The sequence below is a fragment of the Odontesthes bonariensis genome, chromosome 19, assembly GCF_027942865.1.
Source record: "Odontesthes bonariensis isolate fOdoBon6 chromosome 19, fOdoBon6.hap1, whole genome shotgun sequence".
NCBI lineage: Eukaryota > Metazoa > Chordata > Actinopteri > Atheriniformes > Atherinopsidae > Odontesthes > Odontesthes bonariensis.
The window spans coordinates 9387183-9404319 of NC_134524.1; the positions used below are offsets into that span (position 1 = coordinate 9387183).

Sequence of the window (17137 nt, forward strand, 5' to 3'; positions counted from 1 at the left end):
ATTTTTAATGGTGAACGCGCAGATGCAGGAATTATCATCAGACTGCTCCCTCTGGCCCTCCGTACCACATCATGCGCAGCATCCAATCGATTCTGCAGCTCCGGGACGGGCTTGTTTGGATCTGCTTCAGGTATTACAATAATTTGTGGACAATTTGTCTCTTTAAAAACATTGTCTGACCACTGACAGCACCCAGAGCTCAGAGCAGAATCCAAAAAAAACACCATCACTGCTTGGACTGTTTGCGTCTCGTGTATATCTTTCTGTTCTCTAGTGAGTTGTAGGAAAATGAGTCTGGCCTTTGGGGCTTTATTGCCCTGATCTGCAGTCCGGCGAGCACTTCTCCCACTGGTGATTGATATTTGGAGACATCGGTTGGACAAAAACAGTTTGAGTTCTGACGCTCATGAAAGACCCATCAGCTCTGTCGTCGATCAATGTGAATAAATATTTCCCACAACTCAGAAGCATTACAATCAAGGGTGGGGGGGGGACAGACAGAGGAAAGAAAAAAAATCAATTGGTCGAAGGCTTGCTAAAAAGGGGGTGGGGTGGTGATGGGGGCGCAGAGGCGGGGAAAATAGGCCTGTCAAGCTGGATGAGTAATGGAGCACGTTTTAGTGCTTCAAAGCCAAGGGGGAATGAGACAGTGAAGTTATGGTACGTACCTGGTGCCATCTAATGTCACGTTAATTTAAGTATTATATGAAAAAAAGAAAAGAAATATGGCACAAAATGTTGAGGTGAACATGAGGTCTTTGAACTCTTCAAGTATTGATTTACAAGTCTCATGTGCCTCCTTAAGGTTGAATCGGTATTTGCAGAGAATATTGGCATGAATTCTCAGAAGTCGCAATCAATGTCAGCTTAGCACTTGGTTACAACTCGAGGCTGCTGAAAATTAAAGCTTTCAAATTAGGTAGGCTTAACCTGCTCTGGGTATGCATAGAAATTCACTTCTGACCTCAAGCCCACGAACAAAAAGCCCCTAAGGTAGCCAAGTCTTCTGCACAAAAAACGCCTGTAAAAACGCTGCTTTTAAGGGGCATACTTAATTTCTTTATGGGTTTGTGTGCAGTACTTATGAGTAGCGGGTGTCTTACCTGCAGTAGACAACGGTCAGAACGCTCTCAGTTTGTAGAAACATAGAGGAATCCTGATATGTGAGCTAAGCTAGTAGCTAATCATAAGAGGGGTTACAGAAGAGCAAATTTTCCCCATTTGAATTAACCCGAACTTTTAAACGTTCACAGTTCAAGCAAACGCTATAGAAAGCATCATGTCATCGATCAAGTGTGATTGACACCCAAAATACCAACCTTGACAGAGTTTTTGAGTCAGAGTTTGCTCGGTGGAGCCCTCCATTTATCAGTTACTGGATTTTTGTAGTTGATCTAAATCTCGACTTTGTTTTAAAACAGGCAGAATTGAAGGCTTCCCATGTTGTACTCTTGTTTCCCCATAGCTTCTTTACCGAAATTTATTTTTAAGAGATTAAAGTTTACCAAAAATGAAGCGACCATGTGTTCGGTCTGTTTTTACCCAGTATTACCAAGGTTTCCATGTAGCGTTAAATTAAGTTCAGACTCAACTCCACTGATGGCATTTTCATCCCATCGCCATCAGTTTTCTCACTCAACATAAGAGGAGCTGAGTGTCCATATTCCCTCGTTAATGCCCAAACTTCACCCACCCACGATATGAATCTCTTTCTCCCCGTCCATCTCCCTTGCCACTTTTTTGATAGGGGATCCATTTGCTTTAAATTGACTCATTTTTGTCAGTGGGAATCGGAGCAGGGAAACTGAAGAGGGAGAAACGGGCAAGCTGCTGCTTTTGCTTTGATCCCTCCGACAGGCAGCGTGAAAAGTGCATTTCATAAAGGATGTTCGTCTGTGATGAGCCTGCCAGAGTGACAAATTGGGCCCCTGGTGCTTTAAATAATACACTGTGTATGGCTACAACCGTGGTGCTGTATTTCTATACTGCTAAACTGGCCTGTTAAGAAGGGGCATGCACTCTGGGGTTGAAAGATTTGCCAAGACTCTGAATCCAGAATATGTTCCCATCCCAGTCATCTCTCTTTCTTGTTCATCCTGTGTGATATGTGTCACTAGGATACTTTACTTTCAAGTGTCCACCAGATCTGGATTTGGAGCTTCAAGGATATAAAGCGATTTTTTGAGTGATGACTGAGACGGGCCTTGTAGTCTCCCTATGGTGTTTCCAGCTCAAGAATCATGCGATGATGAAAGTTTAAGATGTGATGTGCCACTGTTACTGACACTCCCGTTGCTGGTGGAGCAAAGCAAAGAGGGATGGATGGGGAAAATGCTCAGATGGGCTTTTTGCCCTTTCGCTCTGAATAATATGACACAACGCACAAAACCTGCAGGGAAAGTCTGTAGATAGTGCACAGACAGATTGCGTTCACACATGCATGCATAATAACGCAGACATAACAACACAAGACAGAGGATCCAGTTATTGTAGTACTCCAGCTCATGTTACAGAAAAAAAATAATCAGGTCACAAAAAAGCAATAAGAAGATACTTCCCAGACGATTTATTAAATCCTTTGGGAGACACTTGTTTAAAAAAAAAAAGGGGAAAAAAAGTTTAGAAAAGAGCAGTGGCATTCAAATTTGGTGTATGGATGAAGCATATTAATGTAGCTAACTTCAAAAACATTTTTTTTCCTCAGAGAACAGAGGGACGTTCTTTGATCTTTATAGGCCTAATCCCAATTCCCTTCTTGGCCTTACCTCTCATTCTGCCAGAATAAGATGGCCCCTTTCTTTAGGGCTCAAGGAGTGGAAGTGATCCGGTTATCCAAATGACCCCCAATGCCCTTGTTGATTGGCCTGGTGACCATCATACTTTGATCTCCATAAGAAAAAGGACATCTTATCCCTTCAAAATAGTGGAATAGGGCCAAGTGGTGTGACTATAGGCAGCAAATTGGATTGATCCTAACTCTCCAGCTCTGATATCCTGTAAGTATTCATGCCAAATCCTTAAAAGCCACCATTGTAAACTGTAATAATACCTAAAACCTACCCACAGGTCACTGATTAGTCCAAAAGAAAAAGCTGAGGCTGTAGCTTGACGCCAGACAAGAGGGAGGTAAACTCAAAGATATGCTGTCCTCACTAGTGAGAACTGGATGATTGGTGCCACGACATCTCATTCATCAGAAATCCTCTTTGTAAGTCTCTTTATCTTGCAAATGTTCCTGCGCAGATGATCGTCCTTGCACCACGCGGCAAATCTCCCCGCCAGACTCATGCACACCTCCTCCTCTTGCTTAGGGGCGCATTCCAAAAATCATCAGGGAAAATCCGGAGGTGGTACAACCCGTAGTTGAGTCTTGAGTCACACAGGGAGTGAATGGAAAAAAAGGTGACAGAACAGTGCCTCTCTGAAGAAGCAAATCCAATATAGTGTTCCAGAAGGGAACAAACTGTGGCCTATCTGCGAGATAGTCTATAATCCAGGACACCACGGCGTTATCAGGCTGTATCGCTCTGAGCTTCTGCCTGAGCAAGAGTGGCTGGAGAGTGTTTAAGGCACTCCATTCTTACCGAGCTCCCAAACCTCTTCTGTACAACAAGCTTGATATATTAGGATATTTTCTGACTACTTTCTGGACAAGTTGAGCGCATATGACTGATATGCAAATTGGACTAATTGACACTCCCTGCAGACGTCGACCATGGTATAGAAAGAGCCCTTAATGCTGCCATTGAAGCCTTTGCTTTCATTCTTGAACACTCAAACTCTGCGGGAGATTTTACACTGCTGAGGCACCCTGGACAGAATCAAGGATACATTAAAGAGGTGCTAGAGAACCTATTTGCTGACTGGCACATCCTTTTAGCACTTTCATCAGGGGCTGCTCTGCGCGCCACCATTTGATGCAGTTTGTTTTTAACCTTCTCAGCAGGTGCTCTGTCTGAAGAGAAAAGTCTTGAAAACCTATCTGATCACCTCATTGGTTTCTCAGATCATTACAGGATAAAACTCCAGGGAGATGGCTCATTTTTATATTGAAATAATCAAAATGACCAATAATTACAGTGACAGAAAAGTGTGATATCTGCAGGTTTGTCCAAAGGGAAGAGTTAAAAATTCACTTATTCTGTTTGTTTTTTTCATTGAGGATAGAATTTTAGATAGGTTTCATACAAACTATCTAAAAATGAACCCAGGATTGCAAAGTAGATTTGAAATCTGTGATTTGATTAATGCACAAAGACATCATAGCTCCCAACAACTTAAATGTAATTAAAAGGCAGGCTTTATCTGCCCTTTTCTCCCTTAAAGTTTTCAGACACAACGCAGTAGTCCATCATGTTTCCGGAACCTGCTGAGACACTGAAAAGTAATCCCTCTGGGAAACACAGGCCCAACATAATTTGCCTTTTCTGCCCTGGAGTGGAATTCACTTTGTCTGTTGATGAGCCTACATGGTGAAAAACTGAAAGCCTGTCGCTTTGGGTCAACATAATTACCCCCACTACATTTCTACCACTAGCTTTCCATTAAGGTTGTGACTCACCCTGCCCAGCTCACTCGGTCTAGAACGAGCTAGCAGCTGACAGCTAATTTTCACACTCACAACAATAGCAGGTGACTCACAAGCTAACTAGCTAAACCACCACAGCTAACTCCTATTTGAGCCTTAACTTTAGACCTTTTCTATTTTCTTTGGATTCTGACTATATGATTATAAACACATGCTCAGTATGCAATGCATAAACACATCTTGTGTTATGTAGGTCATACTAAATCTGTCTGGCAAGCAGGATGAATGAAATTCTGATGCAAATTTGCCGCTAGTATTGGAGCGCCTTAGCCAAGTGGTATCATACTGTACTTCCTGTTAAAGAATATTCTGTTCGGGCTACAATATGTGCTGCAGATGAAGTATTTTCCATTCGTTTGAACCAAGGAAGATGGATAAAAAAAAATCCCCCACACCTCGATTTCTTTCACATTTTTTGTCAAGACCCCAAATTCTCAACTGCACCTCGCTTCCATTTCTCACCTCTTCCTCCGTGTAGACCCACGGTATGGCCCATGATTCAGATGCTTTCTCTTTCTCATACAATTGGTGAAAAAGCACCAATCTCTGACTTTTTTCCGACCCCCTTTTTTTGATTTAAGGAAGGATTTAATTGAAATTATATTTGGACAAATAACCATTTAATGGTGTAAAACAGGCTATTGTGCGAGTGTGCCTGGGAGTGTGTGATAAGAGCAACAGTGGAGGGGAAGCAATGACACTTCTTTTCTTAAGACTGGCTGGAGAAAGAAGAGGGAGAGATGGCGTTAGTGTGAGAGAAGAGATTTTAGAAAAAAAAGGGTAAACAATGCAGAATACATTTTTTTAAAAGACCGATTCAACCCTCGCTCACAGTAGCACAGTAAGCCCTACCATTTTCCACACACTCGCTTATCCTTCATGTATATTCTGTGTCTGTCTTATCAGTTAACGCTGTGCGCTTGTCTTCTTGTCTGCGGCTGGGAATGCCAAGCATCGACACACATAAAGCTTTATGCAAGGTTTGCCACAGCGCCAAAGAGGCAGTGTGTGTGAGTGAGTGTGTGTGTGTTTTTTTTTTGTGGGGCAAAAATGAGCTGAGACCGCCATATTGTTTTATCGGCTGCTAGCAGTGTTGCATGTGTGCACCACGGCAGAGCGGCTAATTCTAATCCTTACAGCCTTTCCAGGGTTTAAGCTCAGTGCGCCACGCTGAAGAAAACACACACAAACGTGGGATAGAGGGGTGACACAGTACTTATGTTTTGTCCTACTGTAATTGGGTGTTTTTCAAGCATAAATGAATTACATATACAAATATGTGAGCTGCGGCTTGTGAAGGTGATAATAAGTCTAATGCTCCAATGATAATATGAAAGTTTGACAGGAAAATCCCTTTGTTTTGAGGTTCTGTGCTCTGCTGCACCTAAGCTAGAAGTATTTTTGAGTCAGATGTTGTTTCAGTACCCTTGTGCGTCTGTATGTATGCATGTATGTGTGTGTGTGAAGCCAGCACCATCACTTTTATTAGTAGGGTGGATGAGTCACCGTGCTCGTCTCCACACCATTCCTGCTGTTGTTCCTCTTATATATGAGCTTGAGTCAGATGTGCTCTCAGGACTCGGCCTGTGTTGTCTACGCTCATGCATGTATACCTGCATGACAGAGAGCGAGAATCTGTTTCTGGTAAACACAGCGGCCACCTCGTGCAAGATGAAGGAGCACGGAGCGTGACACGCAGGGACGCTTTATTTATGGGGCTTTGACTGCTGATTGTTGAAATGAGCTGGGAAAGGTAGAGACCCGGAGCAAGAGGACGCGAGCGGAGGGTCGGAAGAGTGCAAGCTGCATTTGATAATTGGCCGACAGATCGTCACCAGAATGAAATTATGCTGGTTAATCTCCCTTCAATTAATTAGCTCGGGAGCAGGCCGCAGTACATTTAATATGCCAGAAAGAGTATTGACCCGGCTGAGGGGGAAAAGCAGCCATATCATACCCATAACGCCTACTCGCAGTGCTGTTGCAATGCTTGTTAGTGCAGAAGCTGCAGGCTGTGGCTAACAGAGAAAGAAAGAAACAGAAGTTCGGTCTTCACCCACCTGAATATAGCCCAGAAACTCTATTATACAAAGTGAATAGCCTCGCGAGTATTCTAGTTTTCTTTATTTTTGTCCCACACAGAGGCGTAGGCATCTTCAAAAGTGAGGCAAAAGGACGTGACAGCTCATTACAAAACTCGATCAGGGTTCTGTATCTTTCTCCTCACTCGCTCCATCTCCCCCTGTGTTTTTTTTTTTCCCCTGCCTGTCTTGCACCTCTCGAGGGGTGGTTGGGGATCCAGATTATTCCCTCAGTTGCCCTTGCCAGGTAGTAAATACTTCAAGAGGCTCAGGAGGCAGGGAATAGATCAACGGCTGCCACATTCAACAGCATTCCTCCAGCTGGCCTATGAGTTTGTTGTGAAAAATCAAGAATGTGGGTCAAGCAGGTGTAAAAGTGCTGAAGATAAGTGATTTTTTTTTTTTTTATATATATATATATAGAAGAGCAATTAGGACAGATGGAAAATTGATTATTTCATGCTCACTCAATCTAAATTGTGAGACTTGAACCGGTTGAATGGAGGTTAGATGTTGGAGATTTAGATTAGACTCTGGTGCCGCTGACATTAAGGCCATTAATTGATGCTTTAGCTAGCAGGCCATGCCATGACTTGCATTTTCAAAGGTCATTGCTCCCCACGACTCGTCTTTTGCCCCTCCCCCGCGTGCATCTCTTCCATCCTTCCTTAATTGTCTGGCAAACATCTCAGCAAGAGCAAGACAAATATCACTTTTTCCTGTGGATATTGTTCTGTCTGAACTCGCCGTCACTGCGTTAATAATTTATCACCTCTCCTTCTACTCTCCGCTCCTTTCTCTCAGGAACACATCCTCCCTCACCTTGTTTCCTCCTCTCAGGCCGTCCGCTGTCTTTCTTCTTTTTTCTCTTTCTTTCCATTTCCTTCCTTTTATTCCCCCGCAGCCAGATTTAGTCATATTCAGCAATGCAGAGTATCTGCCTGCCTGTCTGTCTTTGATGCATGGAGCATCTCGGCTCCGAGGCATGACCACAGGGGCCCGTGCAAAGCGAGACAGCCAAACACAAGGAGTCGGGCTTTCGCACTGCAATTAGTCGGCAAAGTTTCACCTAATTAAACAGGACCCTATTAGGGGAGAGAATGAGTAGAAAGGATGAACCAAGAAAGATGAGAGGGAAAGCTAACACTCTTTAATGCTGCTTTTTGTCAGCCTCTTCTCATTGTATCATTTCTCATTTGTCTGCTTTTTCCTCACAAAGGCTCGAGAATTTGTCTTTCCCATAGAATAAATATTTCATGTTCCCTCCTCAAGCCACATCCGGAGTAATCAGTTCGACACCCAGAAATGTATGCTGCCATCTTCTCGGCAAAGAGAAGAGGCGAGTCAAAAGACCACCCTGTCGTGCCAAGGCCCGGAAAACTTTCCTCGCTTGTTGTCTCGATCGAGAAGGTGCCCCATTTTGGTGTCAAATTGAAACCATGCGGATGGGTGTAAATGGAATTTGGAGGTTAAGTTGTTCTTTTTTCAGCCCTCTTAATATGGGGAATGAGATTGAAGCATATTAGATCGAGTTAGGGGAGAGATGAGTGGCGCCTCGCATCTGGCTGCACACAGGGCCTCATTGTTGGGGAGCTAATTTGAAGCTTTAAACCAACTAAGTCGAGCACTTTGGATTGATAGGTTAATGTGCGTATGTCTGGGAGCACATGTTACCAGGGTTTATTTACAGCACAGTGCATTCTCTGTTATCATAGTTGCGTTTATCATCACTTCCCTGCCTTCTGTTCCTCTCCTGTCCTTATAATTTCTCCTCCTCCCCCTTCTGTCTCTACTAATGCCCTCAAATCTTCCTCCTCTCCTTACTTCTCCTCACCGCCGCTCTCCTTGGCAGTGGGTTTGGCCTTTGAGGACCCAGAAGCGGCCATGCCGTCTTCTGCTTCCCTTCTATCATGCCCTGACCCTGCTATACTCGGCACACAATGTCCCCTCAGTCTCCGTCTCTTTTATTCTCTTTCTGTCAATCCCTGCTTTTTTTCCTGCTCTGACCCACTATTTAGTGTCCAGCCGAGTGCAACGCCCATCAAATCCACGCAGAAATGTGCATGCTGGCACATCGTCTCTTCCCTTCATCCACCCGAGCTTCGGGTTGAATCTCATGGCTGGAAATGAGAACGGTCACGGAGCTTCGGTCTGCAAAGCGGTGGCTCAAAAATGAGACTGCTGGTGACGTAGATTAAATGCAGACAGGCGAGTGAACTTGCTGACATGCTACAGCGTAAACACGCAGTACAGTGCGGTGACACATGCAGACACAATGAACTGTAATCGCCCAGAAATGTTCACACAGCAAACATCAGTGTGCATATGCCTCAGAGCAATGACAGCCTAACCCTTTCGTTTTTTTCTCTTTTTTTTCCCTAGCACTGCAACATCTTAGCAATGCTAAGGACACCGTATCAAATTGCGACTGTACCCCAGCAGAGGAGGTTCTTTCAAGTATCTGAAGTGTAAGCTAGTCAGTCGTAAGACTGGCTGACTAAACCCAGCTAAGGAAAGCCAGTGCAGCAGCTGACCCACTTTTAGGCGGCTTTCTCGCACAAATGAAGGAAGTCTTTGCCGTAGACTTTCTCAAAATCTTTAAATGCACGCAGTATGGGGGACAAATATCTCAGAGCGGGCGCCTCAGAGTAATCGTCACAGCAGAAGTGTACAGCATCTTAGCAAAAGCTACAGCTCTTCCATTCTGCCCGTCAATTCTCCAACTCGTATCAATCACTCCCAGATTCAACGCCATCACTCCTCCCTAATCTCTCAGTAGCTTCCTTTGAGCAAATGTAAGAGGACTATGAGCTGCCTCTCTCAACAGACCTGCCTCCGCTCGGGGTGCCCACACTATGCCAGCCCTGCACCTGCAAATAGCAAGTCCTGAGCCCCGGGCAAGTCACCTGGGATGGAGAGGGGCCCTTGTTTGGCTCTAAGCATTGTAGAGGGGCTTTTTTAACCCAGCAGAGTGACCCAGTTGTATTGTGCTGTGTCGCGGTTGGTAGTGTGGGCTTGCAGGATGTTTGTGAATATGTAACAAAGCCAGCCAGTGCACTGTGTGTGCTCGGAGGGCTTTTCTTTGAAGATATTTTGTATGTCCTGATTTTTTGAATTGGGTCTTGAAAGGGCCTATGGATATGTTTGGAAACAGAGTCGCACGTCTTCTCTAATTTTTTATTTTTTTATTTTATTTTTTACAATAACAGTTAATAACAGTTTGCTTTTGCTTAGAGGTAAAGTATGTTTGAATCAAAGAGGCTAGGAGTGCTTTCTAAGGAAATGAGAAGAGTCATTTTCTTTTCCTCTTGATAAAAGGTCAACTGGGCTATGAAAATAAAGTCAACAATCCAGATTTAGTTCAAAGTATTCACACTGATGACCGAACCTCATGGGGAACTGACACTTTTGAAGAGAGGATGATAGAAAAAAAGGCTTTTGTGCTTTGGAATAGCTGCCCGATTCATTAGCTCAGTGGGAACTGTCCTCAGTTTCAGCGAGCATGCCGAGTCAAAGGAGCACGGCCCCTGAAATAAGCTTCCCTCAGTGCGCAAAACATGCAGAGCGCAGGCGAAATACCTCCGCAGAGATGCGGTGTCAGAGGTTGGCGGCTTACCCACGAGATCTGAACGAAGCAAGACGGGAGCAAGACATCCTCCCTGCTGTATTTTATGAACCACTTTGTCTGAATATGGTTGGGGGTGAAGAGCCAATTACAAGAGCATTCAGCAGTAGGCCATAGATGCCTCAAGAGAGGCACTGTGCATTGTGGGTAGCCTGATGGCTCAATCCTAGGTGTAAATGGCCGAGGCGGTCCGTACCTGGTACCTGCTCGTCTTGTTTGACGTCTGTTTTTTTTGTCAGTCTAAGACAGACTGTGATTATAAGTTGTCATTTTCATCACATCAGCTGGCATGTTAACTGTGACTGCAGTTGCATCTCGTGACTTTGTTTCATTTTCATGTGTTTGGAGATAATTACTCAGAAGCACTTAGGGATTTCTGGTTCACTTATTGATGAAAAGAGTGGCAGTCGATGCCCGAGGCATCGGCTTGCGGACTAACTGTCAACCATGATAGTAAAGATCATTTTTTCACACAAAATTGGAGTCCAGTTGCAAGGATAACATTTCCATTAGTGTTAGGAAGGAATGGCACTCTTGAGGTAGCGCTGACTGTTTTGCCGAAAAGCATTTATAGAGAAAGAAATGATTCATTTGTTGATTTAAAGAAAAAAGAAAACACAATCCAGAAGGACCTTAGAGGACTGTCATTCTCCTTTTCTTCTCCCTTCTTTCTTTGCTGTCCTTGTCTCAGCCGCATTGTGTCCTCAGTCATGTGTCTGCTCTGCATAACTTTTTGTTTTTTGGTGCCGCCGTCTACGTGTCCTTTAGTTGCAGTGTCTATGCTTCTCGTAGAGTACATTTATTATTGCAGAAGTGAAGACTCAAAGAGTGATTTCTGTTTTATTTGTTTTCTTTTACAGGAGATAAAGAGCATTAAAAGTAAGCCATGGTTCAAACTCTTTGTTTTTTTTTATTTCTTTTCTTTTACTCTGGGCAAAGGCATGCTTGGCTTGCTTTGCATCACCCTCGCTTTTGCTTGACTTTGCATTCCATAGTTTGCATCAGGTCATTAATGAATTACATCTAACACAGCATCCATGTAACACTCATTAATTCTGGCACTGTAATTTTCGAGCACCCGGGCTGCCGACCAGACCTCGCTTCCCTCCCTCCTTACAGCTTTGGTTTGTCTCACTGGGTTAAATATCTTGCACAAGTCGCTCATGTCTGACAGTAGCCGTCGGCAGTAGGGTATCTGTCTAACCAGTTGTCCTGAGGTGGCATTGTAAGCACATAATTTGCTTTCTACAATAATACAACAGACGTAGTTAATCCAAGGCCGGCGCTCAGCAAGGACCACTATTAGTGGATTTAAGAGGATATCAGAGCGCTTGAGCCCCACAAAGCTATTAAGCTACTTAGATGAGGATGTGATTGCCGTCTGTCAATCAGCAAAAAAATAAGAAAACATGGTGCCCCATCTCACAACATCCCCACAAAGAGCAGGACTAGTTGTGCGATTTAAATTTTCGATGAGGGCAAACTGAAAGCGACCCCTTCCCTTCCCCTCCGAGCACAAACGCGTTTTTCGAAGCATGATATTATTTCAACCCTGATTTACGCCAGTTTCTTTTAGTTTGAGGCTTTATGTCGTGGCCACTGGTGTCTTTTTGTCATTGTTGCTTTTTTTCTTTGGTTTATCTTTCTATCACGTGGTTTGGGTTCTGCATGACAACTAATGCAGTTTTAGCAGTAAAAGCTTTGTTGTTATTCACTAGCGACAAAAACAAGAGCTGACATGAGCTGTGGAAATGTGTGCCTGGTAACCATCGTGACCAGTTTTTGTTCTTTTCTACCTTCTTCATTAACATTGAGATGTGGCGATGACCTCATTAGGGAGAAAATACAAATGCCCACAACTGAAATAGCCAAATCATGTGACACATACCACAACAAACACTCAGTGGGAGGAAGGATTATCATGGTCATTGCTAGTTTAACATTAAATATCTCATTTTAGTGAGACAAACTGAAATGATTTACTTCTTTTTTTTCTCTTTTCTGCTCCCTCTAGACTCCCGGCCCTTGCCTGACGTAGCCATGACTGGCAAGTGCACCCGGGAATGTGACGAGTATGGCCACTCGGACTCCTGCTGGATGCCTGTGCGCACGTCGCCCGAGCGACGGCCATCCAAGTCAACCACCAACCCTCAACAACCAAAGCTTTCCACTTTCATGACCGCCAACGGCAGCGGCAGCAGCAGCAGCAGCAGCGCCGAGCAGCCCAGCAGCCAAGAGACCCTCGCCATGGCCGCCATGGCCAATGGAGACCCCACTGCTGCTCACATGATGGGAGACCGCAATCGCAACCTGCTCAATAAGAAGATGGCCTCCTCCTCCTCCTCCTACGAGGCCTTTGGTTCGCCCTCCTATGGCTCACCGGGCGGCGGGGAGGAGGCGCTGGGCCACCCTACTGAGGAGATCCCCCTTGCACCCACTGGGGAGTATAAGCCCACGTCCTGTGGCACTCTGACGCGACGGGAGGTGTACCTGTGAGCTGGGAGGCTCACATACGGCCCATGTGCCACAACATATGGCATTCAAGTACACTACCAAGCAAAGTCGCTTACCCATCAACGCCACTGCTCTAGCAGCTTTTAGCCACAGAATTTAGGACTAAACTTTCTCCAAAGACTTTTACAACAACTCCTTGACGAAATATCTGAGTGGATATATAAGCATAGAACCATTTTAAAAGTGCTAATCCGGGCCATGTAAGAGAGGAGGAGGAGGAGCTGCTAGGCTGTTCTGCTGGCGAGTCGGGCTCTTGGGACACAGTCTGCTGCTTGACAGTCAATCTGTACAGTAATCAACTCATTTATACACATACAGCACATGCATGAGTCCTCCCTGTTCTCACTGAAGGCCCTGTTCCCTTAGGATGGCATTGTACAAAAGAGCCCATTTCTTTTTGAATTTTATTGTTTCCTTTTTTTTTATATAGAATCAAAGCTGTAAATGTAGACTGCTCTGACTTTGCAGCGTGTCTGAATTTGCCTTTTTTTTGTAAATTTCAAAGCAGACCAACAGTCTGGCCAAGAGAACCAGTGGCCAGAGAAACAACTGGACTCTTGTGATTAATCAAAACTGTCTTTGTGCTTAAAGTTGACTGTATATGAATCATATAAGGATGGGAAAGACTAAGCTTTAAATACACTGTCCTCTCCTTGATATGGAGACTCTTGTTAGAGATGGGAGCCATTGGAATTTGCTGCAAGAACACCTTGGCTAGACTTCAACCCCACTTGTGGACTATTACGAACTTGTGATGACTGATTCTAACCAACAGTGTGCACACTTTTCATAGGTGTCACTCATTGTACATAAACACTGGACGATAGCGACAGTGCTAACTGCTCTCATCCCCCTTTTGTCTCGCTTCCTTTCCTCAGTCCCTTTATTCTTTGTCTTTGATTAGTGAGATTAAGACCAAAACCCTCCCGAGAAATGCAAGACGCCACACCAACAATCACATTTACTCAAAAAGCATGGTGTTTGGTTTGTTGATTCCCCCGAGTGGGATGGTACTTGTTCATACCAAGTATCAGAACCTGTTTTGCTCAAACGAACATCCAGGCACACACACACACACACACACACACACACACACACACACACACACACACATATAGATTAATTTAATGAAGCCAGTGTTGCTGCTATGCTGATTGAAAATCCTTGGTAAGCACAGTGTTTAGACATGAGATGACAATTATGGAGTTGATATTCTATGTGTGTATGGAGAGTGTGTCTATATAAGTGCACCCCTAATAGGCTTAAGAGCGCATAAACATGGCCAAGTTGGTCCTAAAACAGCTGCAAGGACAGCATATTAGTTTTTTTTATTTTTTATGTGTGTGCGTGTGTGTAAAAGGACTGAGCAATAAATTTCATAAAGTACATGCGACCAACGAGCATCAGCTCCTTTTTTTTTTTTTTCACTCCCTTTCAAGCTTTCAAGGTGACATTAGCCAACACTCTCCTGTCCAAGAGTCCTTTTAAGCACTGGTAGTTGTTGCTTTCCATTGCATGAATGTAAGAATCAGCTGAGTGGAGAACAATCAAAGAGCAGCAACGTCTGAATGAGCAGATACCGGGAGATATTAGGATTTCACGCTGAGAAATTTGGTGTCAAGGTGAAAACCAAACCTTCGCAAACAGGATGGAGCGCCCCACCCCTCCCCTCCCCCTCCCCCCTCCCACACACCTCTCACATACATAAAGAAAATAGCTTTTTTTCTGGAGAACTTTGCTTTAAGTGTGCATTTCATGAGGAACTCCTTCTTTTTTTTAAATGAAGAAATGGAGTTTGAGCGATAAGAATGTGACGTCTCAACGAAACATCCGTTACATCCTCAGAGCTGACGCTTTACACTCAGACACATGATAATGTTGAGATGTTGTGCCTCCCTGTCTTTGGTGTTTTCTTTTTTTTTTATTTGCAGCTGCAGAGGCACAAAATCTCATGACTGTAATAAAGCAAAAGAATATCAGATGCAATGGAAACTTTTTTTTTTTTTTTTTGTATGTTGGCAAAACCCCTTTGGTTTGCCCGGAGGTGCTTTTTCTGCACTCCGGCAATCTATAGTCTGTAAGTACTACTCGTTGTTTGAAAGAAAGTGCTCCTATACTTATCAACTGTATACATAAATACTTACTTTGTACTGCACGTTTAATGGGAACTTACTTCACTTACTGAGAAGGAAGATGAAAAAAAAAAACTGTAAAACGAAATGTACAAAAAAATGTTATCCCTGTGCACATGGAAATCCATCTTGTTGCTTGCATTTGTTCTACCTAAAGAGACATTACCCATGTAGTACAACTTAGTACATCAAAGACCATACAGTTTTTTAATCCGTTCTTTTCCCCATATCAGATTTCATGATTGTCTCTTATATCAAAAACCCTTCGTATGTTTATTTTATATCAGCTTTGTACCATTAGATTAGAGAATTTGTATCCTCATCTTGTATTTTACTTTTTAATCTCGCACATTGATTAGTTTCACTGTAACAGTCAGAACCGTGGAAATGATCATGACAATGTACTACGTGTTTTACTTTTTTCTTTATCTGGTGCCACTTTGTATATTTAGAGTGCTTCTGAAAAAAGAAAAAAAAAAGAAAAAAAAAACCTCTAGAGTGAATGCAAATATGCAATTGTGCCTTTTTATACCAATTGGTATGATTAAATGTTGGTTTTGGAACGGTGCATAAAAACGACGACGCTCACGTGCTCACAAAAGATGATGGGGTGGCATTTGAGGACCGAAAAAACATTTGCATATTTCAGATGAAATCCCACGATGTCAAAAGCTTTTTCTTTTCTGGAGGATGACCAGTCAAATGTCAGCGAGGTCTAATACTCAAATGACCGTTGTTCACTAGGCTCAGTTATCATGTTGAAATGTCCATTCCTAGCTTAGTGCATTACCAAATGAGTACAGGTACATACAAAAGTTGCTTGTTGGTAGAAATTCTAATGATATAATGGATTTTTTTTGTCGTGTTCCGCTCATGTACATGTGTGACATCAAAGGTCGAGTAACCTTCTCTGTGCATGAAACAAGCTCTAGGACTGAATATAAAAGCTTTGAAAGACAGGAGGGCAGGAAAAAAGAAGAAGAATAAAAAAAGCAAAAAAAAAAAAAAGCTTGGAGACATTTGACTGCTCTGAGTTGAGGGAGCCGAGAGATAAAAAGGCTAATGTGACGGTTTAAGGGGAGGGGGTGGGGGGGCCTGGGTACTGCAAGGGAGACGGCTGACGGAGCACGCGCCTCAGGTTGTGCCGCGCAACACAACTCGCACACCCGTGTACAGTAAATGCATGTCTGTAGATGATGAAACCCTGTCCAACAAATAAGCGTGGTGCAGCGTTTGCTGCGATGTTGCAAGGTGATGCCTCGAATTTCGACATCAGACGAGGTGACAGCAGAGACGCCGCCGAGCACAAAAAGGGAAGAAATGAAAGAAAGATGGCCGCATCTACGCGATTTCATGTCTGAGTAATGACCGACTCTGTGGCTTGTTAGTTTCTGATGCGCTGAGGCAACGGCCGCAAAAATCCGGGCAACATCAGGTGTTGAGATGCCTGAGGTCCGTGTTCAGTCGGCGCTCTCCTCTCTACGTAAAGCATTCACAGTGTGTAATGAGATTTGTAATATTAACCATTACTATTTGTCCTGCGACTTGGATGTTGATATAGAAATTGAGGAACAAATTTATCATCGTTTAATATGAGTCACTATGCACGCAGCTTAGCTGAACATGGCAAAGTGTATTGAACGCAAGTCCACTTCTATTTATGAGATATTTTACATAATTTAATTTGCTTTTGTACAGGTTTGTGTAAATAAATTGCTTGTCATTTTTGTCTCTGCAGAAATTAAAATATAACATGGTAAAACAAGTGCTGTGTTAATGTTGTTTTTTCTTTATTAATTCAGTTTAATTTAAAGCCATTTAAGCTTAAACACTGGTACTGGAATGCCACTGAAACCTTAATTTAAACAACTTTTTGCTTTGTTAGTCAGCGCAGTGACACCCACTCATCTTACTGGAATCCAACATGAACTGGACAATTCCTTTGACAAAGGTGCTCATTATAGAAAAGCTCTGTACTCCAGCTACTTACATGCAGTATTAATCTTATTATGTTAACCAAACCATTAAAAATGCAAGTAATGCTAATCACATTCTAATATATGGATCTTCATTCTCCATTTAACTGTTAAAGTTTCATTAAATCTGGGGTAGGAAGTCATTTTGTTGCGTTGCTGGGCATGGATATATTTTGTTAACCAAGGAAACTTGACTTCTTCACCACCCAAACCCAGACCAG

At 43.3% G+C, this 17137-nt stretch overlaps 1 protein-coding gene across 5 annotated transcripts in view; it reads left to right on the forward strand.

The window, feature by feature from the left end:
• Nucleotides 1-16705, forward strand: part of pcdh7b (protocadherin 7b) — a 108920-nt gene extending 92215 nt beyond the window's left edge. For 2 of the 5 annotated variants that reach the window (XM_075451147.1, XM_075451148.1), the window contains exon 3: nucleotides 12309-16705. In XM_075451147.1, the coding sequence (XP_075307262.1) occupies nucleotides 12309-12790 (482 nt within the window). In that variant the 3' untranslated portion in view covers nucleotides 12791-16705. Of the gene's footprint in view, nucleotides 1-11154; nucleotides 11174-12308 lie in introns of all 5 variants that reach the window. The other 3 variants (XM_075451149.1, XM_075451150.1, XM_075451151.1) reach the window with 3 other exon arrangements.
• Nucleotides 16706-17137: the final 432 nt, after the last annotated feature.